Source organism: Fundulus heteroclitus, chromosome 16 (genome assembly GCF_011125445.2).
Source record: "Fundulus heteroclitus isolate FHET01 chromosome 16, MU-UCD_Fhet_4.1, whole genome shotgun sequence".
Classification (NCBI taxonomy): domain Eukaryota; kingdom Metazoa; phylum Chordata; class Actinopteri; order Cyprinodontiformes; family Fundulidae; genus Fundulus; species Fundulus heteroclitus.
In genome coordinates this window covers 10,736,946-10,754,201 of record NC_046376.1, presented here as the reverse complement: position 1 = coordinate 10,754,201, position 17,256 = coordinate 10,736,946, and the positions used below count along the sequence as shown (strand labels likewise).

Here is a 17,256-nt window from a genome sequence, read left to right as displayed (position 1 = left end):
TTTATTAGTCATTCTCGCCTCCATCAGAGCTGCCTTCACCTGCTGTCTGCATCCATTCGGGCCGTACCTTCCCTCTCCATCAGCCCCGGCCCATCCTCCCTTCCCTCTCTTTAATTTTTCCAGGTTTCTTACCCAATGCTTACCCCCCTCTCTACCCTGCTTGCCTCCCTACAGAGGACTGTGACTGTGAAGGCTATTTCAATGGACAGTACATAGGTGAGACTGTGCATGCCTTACTCCGACTTCCTCTGCTTTTTTTTTTGCCTGCTGCAGCCTGGCTGTGCGCTGCTCCCCTGTGGGCTTTGGGTTGGGGGTCAAAATGACTTTGTTTTTGTCTTGAGTAAAAAGGATACGGTCTCCATAACACTGCTTGTTCACACAAGTGAACTCTATTCAGTAAGACTGCTCAAGGCTAATGGGTGCACTAGATTTTATTCAGTGGTGTATTTAAAAAAAAAAAAAAAGGGGGGGGGAGTAGAAATCATTGATGCAAATTTTTGTTTTTCCTTTGACAAAATTAAAGAGGAAACCAGAAATTTACATCCGCTGTATAAAAACAGGCACCACCAATTTTCTCAGAATTAAATCTGACAAAATGTTCCCTGTTTTAGATCCTTTAGCATTACCAACTTAATTTACATTTGCTAGATGCCAGAATAAGGAAAAGGGGTTTCTGTTTAAACAGTCTTCAGATTTAGAGGTTTATATGCATTCTGCAGTATGTGGTAGATGGCCAAACCAACACAAACATGGCAGTGCAGGTGTGTTTACTTGTGTATTATTGTTTGAACGCACGGAAGGTGGTACCCTCAGACATCTGTAATTGTCCTCAAGGATGAACCAGACTTGTAGATGGTCCCAGTTTATTTCCTGATATCTTGGCAGGTCTCCTTTTATTTTCCCACAATGAAGCAGTGTGTTTGGGGTGTTGCCTTAAAACAGGTGTGTCTCCATTTAATTTAAATATTTTAAAATACAAACTTACAAAAGCATGATATCCCCATCAAGGTTTTTCCTAACTGATTAAAGGCATAGCAATTCAAGTGTAAAATATGGGAATTTAAGAAAAAGGACTAAAGAAATCTCATTGCTGTCACTTGGAGAAAAAAAATGGTAATCCCAAGTAATGTAAAACAGGACAAGTTTAATCTGATTTAATGTCAGTGAGATTGGCTTTTTTCAACCCTCTAACCGACTAACCGACTACCCAGGAGGTAGTCGGTTAGACATGAGTGGGGCTGAAGCCGGGCTGGAATATGATGGGAATGGACATGTGTTCGTTTGGCCAAGGGCGAGGTGAAATGAGAGGGTTTTCTCTAAAAAGTCCAGGGAAAAGTTAAACTGAAGAGCAGTAGCATTAATATTAAGGACCGCCATGACCAGAGTGGGTCAAACTGAAATATAATTTTACCATTTACAACCCACAAATATAAACTGCACCTGAGAAAGAAAGAAACGCCACAGCTTCTCACACAAGAAAAGCCTTGCCTTTTTTTTTTTTTTTTGCCCAGAAAATACAGGCCTTAAAAACCCCTCTAAATGTGACAACAGCACCCCCTGCTGTTTGGTCTGTACCTGTAGTTATAACTAGGAAGATGTCTCTAAATTAATATTAACAAACTCCTAAAAAAAAAGTGTAAAACTTAATGTAGCTGATATTTGTCTTTATTTTTTTTTGCCATATTGTTTCATAATTAGCTGCAGGTATGAGTCATGCTAAATACTTTTTATATTGGTGGTAATGTTATATTGTTTAAAAAGTGTGGCAATGTTGAAAAATCTTTAGTTGTTACAATAATGTTATATAATGCATTGGACTGTTTCAATATTAAAAGGGGTTCTGGGTAATCTTCAGAGTGCTTTAATGCCTTGACACAGAAAACAAAAGTACAATATTTGAACCATTTTGTTGGGATGGGGGGGGGGGGGTTGCACATTTTCAGGAGGTGCAACAGAAAACATTTGAGGACCATCACTATACGCAGACAGGCGTGCTGTATATAATGAGCTGAATCAGACCGGCATTTCAGCGAAGCTTTCTTCGAGCTTTGTTACATGGAAATAGGGTATTAGTGTTGGTCTTGCACATAAAATCACCCAAAAATACATAGAAGTTTTGTAACGTGACAAAATGTGAAACATTTCAAGGGGTCTTAATTTTTCAAGATGTGTGCAAAAAGTCTCACATTCAAGGCTGCAAGCTGCGATGCCTGGGTTGGATACAGTCAGGGAGAGAAGGGCAGACCCTTTTATATCGAGCTTTTGCTAAAACAAAAACAAAAAATGTATGAGAAAGGTGACAAGGAATGTTTCCTTTACCCTGGGCTGTCTTCTGGAGACCAGGCTAAATTCTAAAAGGAAAAAAAAACCATACACAATAATGTACTTTCTGAAAATACATAAATGTAAAATTGCATTTCATGTATTCAAACAGAAAGCCAGGCCATAGGTACGTATGATTCAGCTGCAGTCTTTTTCCTAAATGTTTATTTTGTGTGTGTGTGTGGAGCTAATGCATTAGGCTCCTCTGTAGCTTTATCTCAGGCCGCCATCTCCCTTCTCAAAGTTGAACTGAACGTCATTTGCCCTCCCACCCCACCCTGCCCCGCTAATCGAATGACGCTGAGTACATGGAGCGATCCAAGCACAGCTGAAAGCCTGATGGCACACGCTTGCTGTGGCTTAAAACACCCTAATAAACAATATTTGTGCTGCCTGCTTGAAGCCGTAAACCCTCCATCCTCCCCTCCGTTGTCTTTGCCTCCTCCTGAACCTCCCTGCCTCTCTGCCCTGCTTCTGACTAACTGCCCCCGTTGTTGTGGTCAGTGTGCTGCCACCCCCCACCCTTCCCTAGAACCAGCTGCCCTTCACATCTCCCCCCACCCTCATAAGGGCCCGTCTGTGTTGGACGCATTGCACACTCAACCAGGCACGTTTGTTGCTCGTTCACCCTTATGTGGAGGTGTGAGGCTGGGTTGTGTGATGCTCTAACACCGGTTATAGTCTCTTCTAAGTGTAAAGCAGTGGCGCCCTCCTGTGGCCAGGTGTTTTCCTGGGAATTTTATTCAGGTACAGTGGCCGGCTCAATCCTGTAGGTACACACAACTGAGGGGGGGGATCCAGGCAGCTCTGACCGTGGGAGAACTTTGGGTTGGTCCCCGTCCGTTAATGCGGTGGGGGGGGGGGGGGTCTCCCAGGGTCAGGCTGTCCTGAGTGACCTGCCTCAGCACTGTAACCTCTTGCAAAGCAGCATGTCCTAAAACAAAAACGATGACAAATACTAATATTGTCAGTGAAATCTCCTTTTTTTTTTTACTAAAAAGCAAAACTAGCAGCTTTTTACGTTAGTGGCATGTAATACAATTATCTGATGAAGCATGACATTTTGAAATTCACACCATCGATAACGTCTTCAGATAAGCTCGATGTGCACCTCTACAACTGTTTTTCATAATGCATGATGCTGATATTCTTCACTTTGTCTGTAACACATATGCACAAGATGTGTGTGTCATGTACCATCCAGCTGAACAGACCTTTTTTTTTTATTATTATCCTTTCTCTGCATCCATGACCCGCCGTAGCTGGTTTACGGAGGAGCTTCCGGCTGAGTCGGAAGGATCGACAGGGGTCATCGGGAGAGGGCTCGGAGCTCGGAGAGACAGATTTTCTGACCTATGAGGAGGTGACCCGCTACCAGCAGAGGTCTAATGAGCGACCACGCCTAGTGGTTCTGATCGGTAAGGCTAAGCCACCAAAAGCAGAGGTGATGTCCTCTTAAAGCCGCAATGCCAATACTGTAGTATGTGCTTCTTACCGTCTCTCGCTAAGGTTCTCTTGGAGCGCGGATCAATGAACTGAAGCAGCGGGTCATAGCTGAAAACCCACATCGCTATGCTGTAGCCGTTCCACGTAAGTCGATCAATATTTAAGCTCTAAGTCAAAGGAATCGGGAAGTGATGAGCAAAATATTCCCTGTGCATTTTTCTCTTAACACAGATACGACAAGGCCTAGGAAACCTCATGAGAAGGATGGTGTGGAGTACCACTTTGTCACCAAACCGCAGTTTGATGCAGACGCTTTAAACAACAAGTAGGTTTTCACTAGTGTTTTATCTGAATGTGAATGATTATGTATTTTTAAGCGGGGTTCCATTAACATTTTTTGAGTTAACGTACAACTCACTCTGCAACTTCCTGTGTAATCCCAGATTAGATAATCAACTAGTTCTAAATTCAGTTCGGTCAGGTTTAATAAATCACTGTTGAGTTAAACACCTCCATCATGAACCGATTCTCATTCATTTAACAGTTTTGTCTAAAATAGTTTTAAATGAGGACGTTTATCAAATGGCACATCTGGCATTCTTCTATCCGATCTTACATCCATTAGGCTGTCAGAATGCTAAGTGACACTTTGACTGAAATGACATTTGTTTAAATTCCGTCAACTTTTATCTCTCAGATTACCATCCAATCAATGCGGAGAATATTTGGCTTGAATCTTTTTTATTTTATTTTGCCCTTCAAATCACACATTAAGATAAGAAATACCTTTATTGTCCCACAATGGGGACATTTGGGTTCCCCTTTACTAATTTAGATTAGTAATATGAACAAGCTAATTTAAAGTTAAATTCTAAAACAATGAACTTATCAGAGAAGCAAAAAAAGAAAATTATGAATAATATGGCACATTCAGATAAAATGATTAATTGCTTTTCTGCCTTATCTCTAGTGATGTAGGACTGACTGTTTTTAACTGAGCTAAACTGCCAGATACTAAAAGTTGCTTTGGAAAAAAGGGCCAGGAGCCGTCACTTATCGCAGTGGCTCCCAACCCTGGTCCTCAGGGACCCCTGTCCTGCGTGTTTAAGATGTCTCTGTTCCAGCTCACCTGATTCAGATGATTGCATGAGCTCCACTGCATGGTACAAGTGCTGCAGGAACCTCTTGAGCATCCATATATAAGTCAGGTGTGTGGCATGTTGATCATGTTGTACTGGCCTAATCCTGCTTCGCTTATAAACGCCCATTTTTACCCGGTTTAAGATTTGACAATAAATGAGAAAACATTAATTAGAGGTAAAACATTGTAATATGCATATTTAATTCATTAGAAATTAAATATGGAGACGGAGTATTACATTACCATTATAAGGGTGATGTAGAAGTCTGTCTGAAGTAAGTTTTGGAAAAACACCCTTTTTATCAACTTAGAGCTCCCCCTGCTAAATTCAGGGGGAGGGTGGTTTAGCCCCTCTGTTTGGAACAAAGAAACTCTTCTGGTTCTGACCAACCCCCCCTCTGGCAATAAACCTTCATGATGTTATGTTTACCTTACTCTGGAGCAGGGAGAGACAGACACCACTCTGCTTTCCCCAACTAAGATATATTTTTTATTCTCAACAGGCAGCATGGAGACGTCTAAAACATGCATCACTGGGGTACTTGAGGATTGACTTATTGCACATTGTTAATAATTCTATGTAGCGTGTACATATTTTGGTCATAAGAGTTTAATAAAATTCACATTCTCTACAAACACAACTTCAGAGCATCCCAGTTGGTTTTTATATTTGCATTTATGACAGACAGAGAAAAGTCTAACAGCGTGCACAAACCGCTTTTTCAGTCCGTCTTTGCAGTACCTCCCGCTCATAAACAATACAGTTTGGCTGCAAACAATCTGTTTAATTCATTAGTTCTGATGGTTAGAAAATAACCCTTTGGTTTGAGTTATTTTTAAAGTGAAGGCGGAGACGTCTTACACTCAAACAAATTACCCAGGGCACGTGTCCCTTGTCACTTTGCTTTTCCATTTAACCCATTGAAAGGGGTTGGGTTATATAGACTATGTCTTTCTAGTAAATATTAGATATTCATTTAGATGTTTTTAACCCAACAACCAACTTTTTTTTAATGTATCAATTGGAAATGAAATGTGAAAGTGGACAACTGCCCCGATTCACTTTGAGTGTAGTCCAGTTTAAAGTGAGAACAACAGTTTAAAGTGAGAACAATAATTTAAATAGAGCATGTTTAATCAACGTTAAAAACTAGATGCCTTTAATTCAGGTTCTTCATGTAAAAACCCACATTTTTCAGTTCAAAATTCTCAAAAAACTGACCCCCACTCATGAAGTTCATTTAAATCCATTCATTCACAACATTTTATAGTTATTTATGTGGGAAATGGAGACAGGCAGGGCGCCACGAATGATCTTCCTGTGTAAAACACACAGTCTACTGAGAGCAGAATATTTAAAGCAGTTGTCTCCAGTCGTTCCTCAAGGTCAGCTTTACTGCACGTTTTTAATGTTTCCTTGGTTCACCATTAGGATTCAGCATGGTGAGGAGGTCATTCGTCTGCTTTAATTAGCTACGTTGGAGCATAGACACATCTAAAACCTGCAGGGCAAAGGGCCTCCAGTACTGGAGTTGGGCAACCCTGATTTAACGTGTTTTTGCTCAGACTTCAAAGCTAAAAAATAGGGTTTATTTAAAAACTCCTGTAATAATTCTGCCCTTTACACAGCATTACTTTAACCTCAGTCAGTTACGCTTACTGCAAACACTTCTCAGTACATGTCAGAGATGGAGATTCAGCCTAAACAAGATTCAGTTCAGTCGCAAAATATCAGTCTTACAGATGGCTTAAAATAAGCCATTAAGTGTAGATCATTTGAGTAAATGACTAGTTGTCATGATACTTTTATGCACATTGCTCCTCTGCTTGTGGCAGTAAAGACAGGTTCCAAGTTTGTTTTGATTTAGAGCTACTATCGCGCAGCATTTATAGTAATAGGCGACAAGTAATTTGCGTTCCTCTGTTAAAAGGTGTTTGATTTATTTAGCAGGGATATTTGAGGAAGGTGGGTTATTAATAGTTCATGAAGATCTGTTCACGTTTGTTTTAGCGTTGTAATAGTGACTCCAGAAATGTCTCGCGATACGAACTCCAAATTAAAGCCTTTTTGATTCTTTCACAAATGTCCAAATAAGAATAAAACTTAGGTTAAATATTTAGTGGATGGTATGCATCTGATGAGTGTCTCAGTTTTTTGAGACTTGGGGGAAAAAAATGACTAAACACTTGTGGTTTAAAGTTTTAGGAAGATCATTTGTAGAGCAACTCTCCATCGGCTTCTTATTTGATATCTTCCTCTATGCAAACATACATAAGAGAGCTCCAGTATCTTTCAGATTGGAGTGTTTTTAGGACAGAGGAAGGCCCCTTTTTCTTGGCTAGCCATTAGCTTCAGCCTCTGTGTAACTAATCTAGATTTATACTAAAGGAAGAAGTCCAAAGAATTATTTAGTCCTGGTAAGATATTAACGGCTTACAAACTTTTACCAGAACCTCTCTTAAAAAGTTTATTTTAAGGGCAAATATATTTTTTTCTCCCTACAGATTTATAGAACATGGGGAGTATAAAGAGAACCAGTACGGCACCAGCATAGAGGCCATCCGCTCTGTACAAGCCAAGAATAAGATGTGTATTGTTGATGTGCAGCCTGAGGTGAGAATGGTGTTATTTTTTATTTCTGAATGCTCAGAATAGATATCAAAACAAGCTATCATAACATGTCAACAAGCGTTACAGGCTGCAGGATTTTTCTGCGAGTGCAGGCAGCCTCGTCACTCGTCTTCAGCAAACAGTTCCTGACATAACCCTGTTGACTTTGCCGAGTCGCTTCTTCTCCCTGACCTCTGTTGTGTGGAAATCCATCTTCGCTGCAGGCCCTGAAGAGGCTACGAACTGCAGAGTTCAAGCCGTACGTCGTATTTGTCAAACCTCGAATCCCGGAGAGCCGACGTCGCCGCAGTGCAGCCACCTCACCAGGAGGGGGAGAGCATGGCCGTCTTACGGTGAGCATTGTTCTCAGTCAAAACCTGTTCTAATAAAAAGCATCTTTTGGTGCTATTCCAGCAGGCTGACCTTTCTGCATGGAGTGGGGCGGGGGGGGGGGGGGGGTACATTCTTAAATTTATTGGGTAGGCAGGTAATCGTTCATTGTTAACAAAAGTGACATGTTTATGCAAAATGGAAGTCGTGAAAGAAAAAACTTGTAAGAGCACAACCTGCTTTGTACTGAGAACAAATGTATAGTTTTAGGCAAATGTGAAATTTAATGGAGTTTTTAACCTATAATAGAGAAAGTTTAAAACCATAGAGATGTATGTAATATGCTTATTAGACTTAATTTGTCTCTCCTGGTTTACAGCTTTAGAGCTTACACTTTTGTTGAACTGTAGCAGTGGTCCCCAGGGCTCTCTGTCCTGCATGTTTCACAGATATTCCCTGTGGAACACACTGGATTTAAATAAAAGGGTTATGCACTAGTTTCTGCACAACTTGATGGCATTCTGAGGAGGTCACCATTTCAGCCGCGTGTGCTGGAGCAGGATGGAGGTCTAGTGCAGGAGGTCACGAGTGCAGGAGGTCACAAATTTGATGCTGAAGTGCTAAAAAGATTCAGATTCAGGACGCTTGTGTGGTGGAGAGGGCGCTAGGTTTTGTGTTCGAATCCCACAGACTGCCACTCTGCGTCCCTGAGCAGGACCCTAACCCCATAATTCCACATCGTCCGCTCCTGTACGTGTCAGCTCAGTTCCAGACCGCCTCCGTGAATTTGTGAAAAGCAACAGCCACTACATACACAGTAACTCAGCCTAGCTCTGCGCCAAAGCTTCTTGGAGCCTGAGGAGAGCATGCAAAATCTGTTTGGAGAAAATTACTACAGTTGAAATGATAAATCTGCTTCCTTATTTGGTGCAAATAGAGTGGTTTGCATCAGACATTTAATTTTATTGAGAAGATTTAAAAGATTTTTCACCTCTATTTACACCATTTAAATTTGACAAATCTGGGGGTTTGTCCCATAATGCTCCCCAAGATGAGTTAAATGCAGAGGACAAATTTACTAGGCATCTATGTTGCAATGACACAGATGATTATTGAAAGCACGCAGCATTGGGGACTGCTGAACTAGACGAGGCAGAAATCAAGTTCATCTAAAAATCAAAGCAAAATGTTGACTTGTTAGAGGACCACAAAATACCCATTTACTAGGAACAAACTCCATCTACTAGTTCAGAATCAGAAATACTTTAATAATCCTAGAGGGAAATTACTGTTACTTCCAGTGGTCCTTAGAAATTTAAATATATAAAAATTTAAATATATATTTTTTAAGAAAATAAATCATCAACCATACACTTGTTACAGTTCTTTTCCTATATGGAGGTTAGCTAGTTTCATGCACATTTAAGATGTTTCCTCTGGTCCAACAGAGCAGAATCAAATGAATTATTCATTAGCTGGCCAGATGACATGCTGAGGAGGTAATTCAGACACGCTAATCAACTGCATTTGAGCAGGGACACGAGATCTTACAGTTGGCCACCCACGTCTTAAACAGCAGGTATCACTAGTGAGAAAATAATGCCGCTTCATGGCAAGGACTGATTCATTGCTTTTCCAGCTTATCCCTGCTAATGTAGGACTGATTGTTTTCAACTGAGCTAAGTTTTTTTTTTTTCTTTATGAACGAGTCCAAACAGGATTATTCCTCTGATCACCGAGTTATTTTCCAGCAGTAACAAACAGTGGAGGAGTCAAAACGAATGTCTGGGAACAATCAGAATCCTGACCAAGTTGTCCACCGTGGAGAAAAATGCCTACCCCACATTGCTGTTGGGCTACAATAGACCAGCATAGACGAAACATATTTTAAAAACAGTGCTGCTGAGAGTAGAAGAGGTATATTTTTAGGTTTAAAAATTATAAATAAGTAACAGCCTGGTCCCTTTCAGATTATTTATTAACGCATCACATTCCAATCTTACTCTCAACCTAAAAATAGTCTAAATTATTCTCTCAGCATATTTTAAAGTATAATCTTTTAACTCCAAGTTAAATATGCTGGTTTATGTGATCAGAGCCAATTTTTTGGGTTATTCTCCCAATCTTTGAAAGATGAAGGCACAGTTATGATTACACACTGCTCAAGAAAATTAAAGGGACTCTTTGAAAACACACCATCTCTCAGATGGAAGAAAACTGGCCACTGGATATGCATACTAAATGGAATGGGTTTTGTGTCAGGAACAAAAGGATGTCACATCATTTGATGGAAACGGTCAACCCACAGGGGGCTAAATCCAAAGTCACAGAGAAAGTGAAAAACCGAGGCAAGCAGGCAAGTCCAATTTGCTGAAATGTCATTGCAGCAGCTCAGAGTGGTTATCAGTAGTTAGTTTTGCCCCTACGTGCTTGTATGCATTCCTCCATGTTGTTGAGACAGTGCTGGGAGACACAGCAAACCTTCAGGGGATGGAACACGTCAATGTAGCATCCTGGAGGAGTTGGACTGCCTGTACAACCTCAGATGCATACTAAAAATACTTTCTTGTCTAAAGTGTGTATTTAGTCTTAAGTGTTTGTCTGCAACATCTTCCAATTCTTATAAAATGAGAGAATTTTATAAATATATAAAAACGCTGTATATTCTTTCAATTCAATATTTTTTCTTATCTCTTGTCAGTCAAAATGATGTTAGAGCTGCACCTTTAACCCGTCTGGCCCCTGAAACTAATTAAGTTTGTGCTAATTTCCTCCACCGTGTAGGTGGTAGATCAGCCAGTTGGCTCTCTCTGTTTCCACATTGAACGTGTGTGTGGCAGGCCGAGTGACAGATTTACATGACATCCCTGTGTACAGGCGAGGCCACGGAGGCAATTCTAGTGGCGTAAAATGGGCAATTTTTGGCGATTAAAGCGATGCCAGAGCGACATGAAACCTGCAATAGATGTGAAGTGACAGTTGGAGTTGAACTTTTGTGTCTTGTCACCCAGCGACAAGCAATCAGGAACCGAGTATGGCAGTGACTTAGGGTGAAGGACTGCGGAAGAGACCAAGCAGTCTGTGGTCGGCCTGAGTTTTATGACTCAGTCAATTATTACTACTGAGACAAGTCCAGAAAGGAGCAAGCCTGAAGAAGAGTGAGTGAGGAGATATGAGTGGCAGGGAAGTGAAAGAATCACTAGATAGCACCATTGTACTACTGTATTTCTAGCTTGTCACCCGCTGTGCGAACGGCCGGCGATAATGTCAGGCGAGCAACAGTGGCACCTTTAGACTCGCTAAAAGTCCTCACTACTCCTAACATTTCTTTTAAGGCCTAGGATGCTTTGTGACTACAAGAAGAGGAGTTTAAAGGCTTATTGTCCTTCATGCGAGTTTAGTTGCAGCCATGTAAAATTATGAAAAGTTTTAAGTTTAGTCTCTGTAAGCATGTGTACACGGACCTCTTAAAGACCAGCTACAGTCTTAGCAGCTACAGGGCTCAATACAACTTTTTTCTCTTCAACAGGATGAAGACCTCCAGGAAATGCGTCAGTCTGCCATTCAGATCGATCAGCAGTACGGACACCTGGTGGACCGCGTCCTGATCAAGGAGGACTCAGCCAGTGCTTGTACCGAATTGCAAGGCATTTTAGAAAGACTGGAACGCGATTCTTTCTGGGTGCCTCTCAGCTGGGTGCGGACCTAAAGCCAACGCCCCCAGGAAAGTCGTCTTGAGGCATCCCACCCAACTCTTGCACTGGTCTTCTCATGAGCCAATACCTCTATACCCCAAGGCTACTGGCCAACCCACAGTCTACTGAACTGCGGCCATCTAATTTACAGCAGCACAACAAGCAGATGAAGTCAAGGAAATACCTCAGTTTTGCAGCAGGCTGACCATTTGATTGCCTAAGTTCCCAAAGTAATAAGTACTTTAGCATGTTACATTTATGCACATTTGGTTTCATATTACCAATAACTTTTTTTTTCAAATTGTGTGTATATTCAGAAGCATTTAATAGTGAAATAAGGTTTGTACTTAACTGAATTCCAGTCCAAAAAGGAGAGCAGATGAAATAATCCCAGTTTTTCTGGAAGACAAAAGTGTCAAATTAGGTATTTTAAAAGTGATAAAGTTTACAGCATGACCAGTGACTTTTTGACAAGTTAGCATTTTAATTATAGTTACCGTTCACCTAAATTGCATCTGGTGATCTTTTCTGGAAATGGGGGAAAGTTGCATTTTAGACCTGGACCATTTCTAAAACATTTTATCCCTCACTCTGTTGAACTCTACAGCAACATGTCAGCTTTTAGTAGCATGATTTTTTTTTAAGTTCTACAGCTTTATTAAAACAGCAGCTGCTGAAAGCTTCCGGTTTACTCCTGCTGCCCATGCATCCTCTACAGAGCCTGTCGCGGAATCCACCGCAGAAAAGGAAGGACAAAGACGTCTGACACTTCAAAGCTACAGCTAAATCATTAAGTTCCAGACAAGGAAATGTCCAGGTGGAACGGGAGGATGTTTCCAGGGAACAGGTTTTAGAAAGTGCATGGCGACAGATTACTTACTCTCAGATGTAAAAAAAAAACTGTAAATGTTACTCCTGGTGTGCCAACGAACGATGTCGTAGCACTTCAATGCAACCTGTTTACCTTTGTCACTTTGACTGTAAAACGTTGTGCACATGTTTTCTGTGAATGGGTGTTGCAGTGTGTGTTTTGACATACGTTATGTTGTCCCTTTTGCAAACTCGAATGGATTTTGTACAGTTTCTTGAAGATATCTGTATTTTTGGCTGAAGAACAGATGTTTGAACTGAAGAACTTTTTATGCAGAACGTCGGTGGACTTCGTTTTTCTTTTTGTTCCACAGGTCAAACAAGACTTTAATAGGACAGAGGAAAGGAACATTTGTAGCAACTAAGAACTTTTCTTTGGCATGCCAGTACTATATTAAAACTTGAAAGATCTGAATACAGACACGAAGCAGATCAGGAATAAACACATTTTGTGTTGAATGTGCGCATCAAACACTTTCCAGATCACATTTGGTAACTTGTTTTTGTCACATGCAATGATGTTCGAGCTGTGTGAATTAAAATCGAGAATGTTGACTTTGTAACCTGTCATGTACAAAGTGCCATAATAAAAGGAAGCTGACTGAAACTTTCATTTAATTAGTTATTGCTTCCTTAGTAGGTGTGTCCCGAGACCATTTTTTTCCAGACCGGGTAATAGTACTTCAGTTTAGATACTGGCCGATTCCAAGTACCAATACAGAGTACCTAATAAATTAGTATTTATAGATTACACATAACTTAATATCATTGACCACTGAAAACGATTGCTCATCTAGGCCTATGAATGTATGTGATCACTAAGGCAGTGAAGTGGAACAGTAAGTGGAACGAGCTACACTGTAAGCTGGATGCGCTGGAACGCAGACTGGCTATGGTGGTTAAACTCAGAGGCGAGATGGGATAAAATCTGGACGTGAAACGCGAAAAAGCCAAACTAATTTGGAATACTGGACCAGTGGAGCCAGCGAGGAAAAGACTCTTAAAGCTGATGGACAAGTTGGTTCAGCTTGTTTCTCATAACAAGTTGTGTATTTTAATCAGGCGTTCCCTCTATCTAAAAACTCCCCTGGATGTTATGGCGACATGGCCCAGAACTACTACCCCCGCTCCCTCCTCGCCCGCGGACACCTGTGGATGCATTAAGCTGTGGCACAAGTATTTAAAAACTTCCCAACGTGTCAAGGACACTGCCTGCTGGACGGCGTTCATGGACACACAAAACTCCAAACAACACACACTACTGATGCTCACTTATCTCATGAACTTACACGTGACTAGTCTCAAATGTTAATCTCTGCTTATGTGTCTCGACATATTTGTGCTTTTTGTGCCAAGGTTTTTGATATCTCAAACTGTATCCTTTTAATGGGATAAAGTGTGATATATGTGTTTTTCCCTCTCCCTTCCTATTGTGGCTTCTATCTTTCCACAGAGTCAAGGGCAGCGCCCTGTGGGCACCGTGTAAGGCGGTGTCCTTGGCATCATGGCCTCAGTAAATCTTCTCCCCCTGAAATGTTTGTGATGTATGTTATGGCGGTTGCACTGAAACAGTAATTTCCCTTCTGGGATTATTAAAGTATATCTGATTCTGATAAATTTGGTTAGAGCTGAATTTACCGTCCCAATTCTTTTTTGTTTTCACCACTACCTGGTATAGAGGGGCGTCTAGCCTTTGAGTTGAAGCGTAGCCCAGCCCAGGAGGAAAATCGAGGATAAAATCTGTATTGGTTCATAGTATCAGGTTGCTTTTACCAGTATGAGTACTTGACGCTGGTATTGGGACACCACTATTCCTTAGAGATTTTAACGTCATAATGTTTAGTGTGTGCTTCTACCTTAGCCCCATTATAGACTCCAGTGCAGTCAAGTGCGACCAAAACACTGGCAGCAGTCCTCGGCTCTGGGTTTTAAGAGTTCCCCACACGTCGCTTATCTTTTCAGTCAGTGTTTTCCAGGTGCTTGGCCCTGGGGAGGGATAACTGTCAGTGTGACGAACTGAAAACAAAAACATTTAAATGTTCTTTGTAAAAAATCTCCATCACACATCAACTTTTTTATTGTGACAGCGAAATGATGGACTGATGGGTCTTTTACTGTGTAAATATTTCTATGATAGTGTAGGCTATGTAATACAAGAAAGCTCTGGAAAATTGCCCCTTATAATTGCTGACAGTTTGAGCTGCAATTTGCAACACAGATTTAGTGACATCTGGGTGTGAAAAGGCAGAACTGTAGAATGTCAGACATGAAGATGACATTTTATTTTTTGTCTAATCAAAATCAAACATTGAAGAAATTTTTTTAAATCGTTGCTGGACAAAGATACTGCACTTTCATGGCTCAATGAGTAGACTCGTCATCTAAAACTGGTCACATAAGATAAGTTGGACAAATATATATTAAAGTCAAATGCCTTTAAAATAGATTGAACAAACCAATAATACAAAACTAATATGCCTTGAAGTATCCCAGTTCAGTGTCGATTTACAAAGTAAATACCCCAGATTTTAATAACACAATAGTTCTGCTCAGTGTGAAAAAACAGACAGGACAACCAACCACACTCACACCTAAAACCAATTAATCTGACAGTCATGTTTCTTGGACTGTGGGAATTAGCTGGAGTACCCAGAGAGAACCCACACATGCACAGGGAGAACCCAGGCTGGAAGTCAAACCCAGGACCTTCTTACTGCAAAGCAACAGTGCTACCAACTGTACCACTCCAGTAAAAACAAACCATTACAATTAAATGTATTTTTATATAAAAAAAAAAAAAATAGCCAACTATTGTGAGCATGACATGTTTTGGGTAACAGAATATTCACCATTAGCACAAACTTTCATGCGCAGGTTTATTTCTACAAACAGCCTGAGACCCCTGAGGTGGCCATGAGACTATTTAATTAAACCATTTTTTTCTAATTCCCAAGAATGCCATGCTGAGAAAATGGGACAAAAAATATGTGTTGAGGCAGTAAACTTACCCACATTCTTTACAGATGAATAACATACACTGTAATTCACTTGCTTGCTGATGTTTATGGAGGCCATCTATTCTTCACACTACCACAGAAAACATCTGTCCTGGAGATTCATCTGTGAAATGATAATTTATACCTGGATCAGAAAGGGAAAGCTGAAACATGACATGTATTAAGCTAATTAACTGTTGATGCTGATTTTATAAAAAAAATAAAAATAAAAAAATAGAAAAACAAAACATTTTTATGTGATGACTACAGCAGCCACTGACTAAAGCAGCAACTTCAAAGCCCAGAAGACTAGAGAGTTACTTATCCACAGAAAAGTGAACCGATTAATTTTTTATTGTGGGGCTTCAGATTGAAGCATTAATAGGAGAAAATTAGTGAATGAAAGAGTAATTAATCTTATTGAACTAGCTTTCAGTCCAAAGAAATAAAAACGTTTGGTGTTTTTTATTAAAACAAATATCAGCAGTAAACCGGTAAGTGTTATATTATTTTTACGAACATTTTATCACTGCAGGACATTTTGATTCTTTAAAGAGTAATTTAAAAAAAAACTCTGTTTTAAACAATGAGCTTTGTGTTGTAAACTGTCCTGTCGATTGTTCATTTCATTTTAAACTTGTGTGTATTTCTGAGGTCTTTGTCAAATGGATTAATGAAATCAAACGGTCCTAACAGGTTAGATCATTTTTCTTTCTAAAGCTTGCTACTGACTCAACTGCGGAGCCTCTAACTTACATTTTTAAATCCAAGCACAAGTAAAGTTCCTATGATTTGGAAATTGGCTTTCGTTCTTCCATTGTTAAATAGAGGTGCACCATCATTGGTGAATAATTACATCCACAATCAAAATTGTCCATTTTGGCTAAAATATTTGAAAAACTGTTTGACATTTTAGAATCAAACAGCATTTTAAATCCTCTTCACTCAGGTTTTAAGGAGCAGGGAAACTACTGCTGCCTTAAAAGTTTTTTTAATGAGATGTTTGAGGCATTAGATTGAAAGTTTTTGTCTCCCTTTGTCTATTGAGCTATCCAAGGCATTTGGCAATGTGGATCAGTCTCTTGTTGGACATTCTTTTAAAAAAAAAAAGTGCTTTCAGATAAGCTCTCCCTTGGTTTGCAAACTATTTGGCAAGTAGGACAGATGGGGTCCAGATGACTGGAGTTAGTTTCACCTTTTTTGAAGTCACAAAAGGTGTACCTCAAGGCTCCCCCTTAGGACTCATCCTGTTTACGTTATTGATTTGTTTTTAAACTTTTCAAATGCCTCTTATTTTCATGCAGATGATTCCATAATTTATAAGTGTTCTCATTCAATCGTACAAGCATTTGAATTTGTGCAGTCAGCCTTTTGACGCAGTGCACATTCACTTGGAAAGATTTTAATTGGTGTTACATGCAGAACAATTCATTTATCCTTAGTTAAAACTGCTCAAGGTAAAACTCTTGAGCTACTGTAGTTGCCAATCACAAGTACCAGGGGACAAATTCTTTCAAAAATTCTGTTAAAATGTTGACATCTAAACTAAGGGTGAAGCTAGGGTTCTTTTACTGCAACAAGTCATGTCGGAAGACTTTACAAACTGCTACTTTCCTTTTTACCTGTAATTGATTTTGGAGATTGTGTGTATGTTTGCTTCAACCACAGTCGCTTTTAGTCCCTGACTCCCTTGTACCATTGTGCCCTGAGGTTTATCTCTGGTCGTAGCCACCTTACCCACCATTGTGAAGTATATGCTAAAATGTGGCATGCCTTGTTTGAGTGTAAGGTGGTACACACTCTGGATGATCCTAGTTCACAACACTCTTATTGGCTTGGTTTAAA

At 40.2% G+C, this 17,256-nt stretch overlaps 1 protein-coding gene across 11 annotated transcripts in view; it reads left to right on the top strand.

Moving 5' to 3' along the window:
- Window positions 1-13,028, top strand: part of mpp3a (membrane protein, palmitoylated 3a (MAGUK p55 subfamily member 3)) — a 61,770-nt gene extending 48,742 nt beyond the window's left edge. For 2 of the 11 annotated variants that reach the window (XM_036147767.1, XM_036147766.1), the window contains exons 13-21: window positions 124-216; window positions 2,435-2,449; window positions 3,004-3,069; window positions 3,585-3,740; window positions 3,832-3,912; window positions 4,000-4,093; window positions 7,415-7,523; window positions 7,745-7,873; window positions 11,380-13,028. In XM_036147767.1, coding sequence (XP_036003660.1) covers window positions 124-216; window positions 2,435-2,449; window positions 3,004-3,069; window positions 3,585-3,740; window positions 3,832-3,912; window positions 4,000-4,093; window positions 7,415-7,523; window positions 7,745-7,873; window positions 11,380-11,559 — 923 coding nt within the window. In that variant the 3' untranslated portion in view covers window positions 11,560-13,028. The remainder of the gene's footprint in view (window positions 1-123; window positions 217-2,434; window positions 2,450-3,003; window positions 3,070-3,584; window positions 3,741-3,831; window positions 3,913-3,999; window positions 4,094-7,414; window positions 7,524-7,744; window positions 7,874-11,379) is intronic. The other 9 variants (XM_012851416.3, XM_012851415.3, XM_036147769.1 and 6 more) reach the window with 8 other exon arrangements.
- Window positions 13,029-17,256: the final 4,228 nt, after the last annotated feature.